General features: G+C 47.1%; 1 protein-coding gene across 1 annotated transcript in view; it reads left to right on the forward strand.

Annotated features, from left to right (window-relative positions):
- Nucleotides 1–2,500, forward strand: part of LOC134087453 (spectrin beta chain, non-erythrocytic 1-like) — a 64,345-nt gene that overhangs the window by 27,431 nt on the left and 34,414 nt on the right. Inside the window, exons 4-7 of the mRNA XM_062540961.1 lie at nucleotides 263–354; nucleotides 1,230–1,310; nucleotides 1,533–1,648; nucleotides 1,980–2,092. Of these exons, the coding sequence (XP_062396945.1) occupies nucleotides 263–354; nucleotides 1,230–1,310; nucleotides 1,533–1,648; nucleotides 1,980–2,092 (402 nt within the window). The remainder of the gene's footprint in view (nucleotides 1–262; nucleotides 355–1,229; nucleotides 1,311–1,532; nucleotides 1,649–1,979; nucleotides 2,093–2,500) is intronic.

A 2,500-nucleotide genomic window follows, 5' to 3' on the forward strand; every position in this document is an offset into this window, starting at 1 on the left:
GCTAGGTGAAAAACACCCTCAGTCAGCACGCGAGAGACAGACATAATGCAGATGCAATCACGCACCCCGGCCAAGGGATTTTGTTTATCGCCTGTGTATTGTCAAAGTTCCCGTTCTCGACGCTCAAGTATGTCAACACATCGCTCACCAACTCGGTGCCCGGTGCAGTTTTGAATGACGCACCCTCTCCGATGGACGCCTTATAACTCACCGTCTGTGTTGTCCCCTTGTGTGTGTGTGTGTGTGTGTGTGTGTGTGACAGATCCAGGACATCAGCGTGGAAACGGAGGACAACAAGGAGAAGCGCTCGGCCAAGGACGCCCTGCTCCTCTGGTGCCAGATGAAGACGGCAGGGTAAGCCGACGTCCGAAAAAGACAACGAGGCGGGAGAGAGACGTTGTGGAAGTGTTGAGGAGATGTTATGGAAACGGGAGGTAGGGGGTGGAAATTTTGTGAGGGTGAAACAGTGGGAATATCACATCAACAGAACAGTGGAAGTGTCAAGAGTTGAAGTGTCAAAATTGGTAACTTGTGACTGCAGTCTCTGTCCATGTTTCCATTCTGAGCTTGGGAGCCAGCCCAGGAATGACAGTAGGATTATTTGGTAGACGTTTCCGACAGATAACTAAAGAGCAGAGTGCAAGGCTCAAGGCGAGCGAGATGGCCATGTCAGGGGTATTACGTTCTGAAGATGTGTACTTTTACCAGCCACTGGCAGATTTTTTTTGTCAAATTCACCAGCCAATCAGTATTAAATTGTTTCTTTGTGTCTGAAATCTACCAGCCATTTATTGTATATTCTGCCAGAATTTGGCTGGTGGCTGGTACTAATTCCCATCCCTGCCCAGAACTGTGCAGGGGCTCTTTTTCAAAAACTGCAAGTTTTTTGCTTTCTGTCTGAATCGGCTGGTATGAAATGCCCTGAGAAAATCACTAAAATCCTAGGCATAAAACCACACAAGCTGCGATAGATCTTGTTTTCAACTTTTCCCCTTACTTATTGTATTGGGAACACTTAATAAAATGCATTTTCTTTGTGAAGCACAATACAAAAAAATATTTTAAAGCCTTAAAATCTGTCAAGTCAGGCAAATAGAAAAGTATGGCTTGTTGGAGGGTGTCTGGATGGTTCGGCCGCGGCCCGCGGGCCACCTAGCACGGCTCTAACAGTTTTGACACCGACGTGTTTGCCGCTTAACCGAGGTCTCTGGTCTTGCCGTCCCCCACAGCTACACCAATGTCAACATTCACAACTTCAGCACGAGCTGGCGCGATGGAATGGCTTTCAACGCCCTCATCCACAAACACAGGTACGTCGTCACCCAACAGGCCGTCATACCACTCAGACAACGTACTGTACACACACAAATACACACACAGGCTTGTATGAGATTCCACATAATTCTTTAGTATTATAGCGTTTTATTGGTGAATTATGTAGTTTCTTGGGTTCTGTAACTAAATTTGTTTTTGTTTGTTTGTTTGTTTTTTTGTTTTTTGTTTTTGTTTTATTTGCATTGTGACATCAATAGGCCGGATCTCATTGACTTTGACAAGCTGAAGAAGTCCAACGCTCACTACAACCTGCAGAACGCTTTCAACCTGGCCGAGCAGCACCTGGGCCTGACCAAGCTACTGGACCCCGAGGGTGAGCAGAGGGCCCGTTTAGTACTCATTCACCCAGAACATCAGTTTTGACCCTCGAAGAAGTCCACTTACGAGTTTATGTTCGCTTCAAAACATTGCATTACATTTGCATATCCCTCGCTCTAGAATATTCTGCATTATCTTAATCTAGCATATTCTTGACGGTATTGTTTCCCTACTGCTGAATATTGTCTTGCTACCTGCTAAACATCCTTGTGGAACAACGCATGCCGTAGATTAAAAACATAATAGACACCCTTGAATCGGTGTTGTTGACTAACAGTGACAAGTCACACAACCATAGCAACCGCCTCTCGTTGTCATGTGTGCAGACATCAGCGTGGACCACCCTGACGAGAAGTCCATCATCACCTACGTGGTCACGTACTACCACTACTTCTCCAAGATGAAGGCTCTGAAGGTGGAGGGCAAGCGTATTGGCAAGGTGGGTGATGTCCCTCCGTGGACTCTCTCTCTGTGTGGACTCTCTCTGTGGCCCCTTCTCAACTTCTCTCCTCTCTCCTCTCTCCTCTGTCCCTCGGCGGACTTTCTCTGTGTCCATCCGACTCTCTGTCCATCCAGAGTTATGGAGTCATGCATGTTTGAGGAGTGAGTCGTGCCCCTTCTCAACCTCTCTCCTCGATCCATTGTCCTCCGGCTCGTTTCCACTGATCTATAAAGAACACTGGATAGACTATCCCATTGTTGCCGCCCCATCGTTCTTTATCTAGATCAGTGGGAACGAGCTGGAGGACCAAGGAAAAGACGAATGAGAAGAGCCCTCTGTGTCCGACTTTCTGTCCTCCCAGAGATAATGAAGTCATGCATGTTTGAGGAGTGAATCGTGCTCCAA

This window comes from Sardina pilchardus, chromosome 1, assembly GCF_963854185.1.
Source record: "Sardina pilchardus chromosome 1, fSarPil1.1, whole genome shotgun sequence".
Classification (NCBI taxonomy): Eukaryota; Metazoa; Chordata; class Actinopteri; order Clupeiformes; family Clupeidae; genus Sardina; species Sardina pilchardus.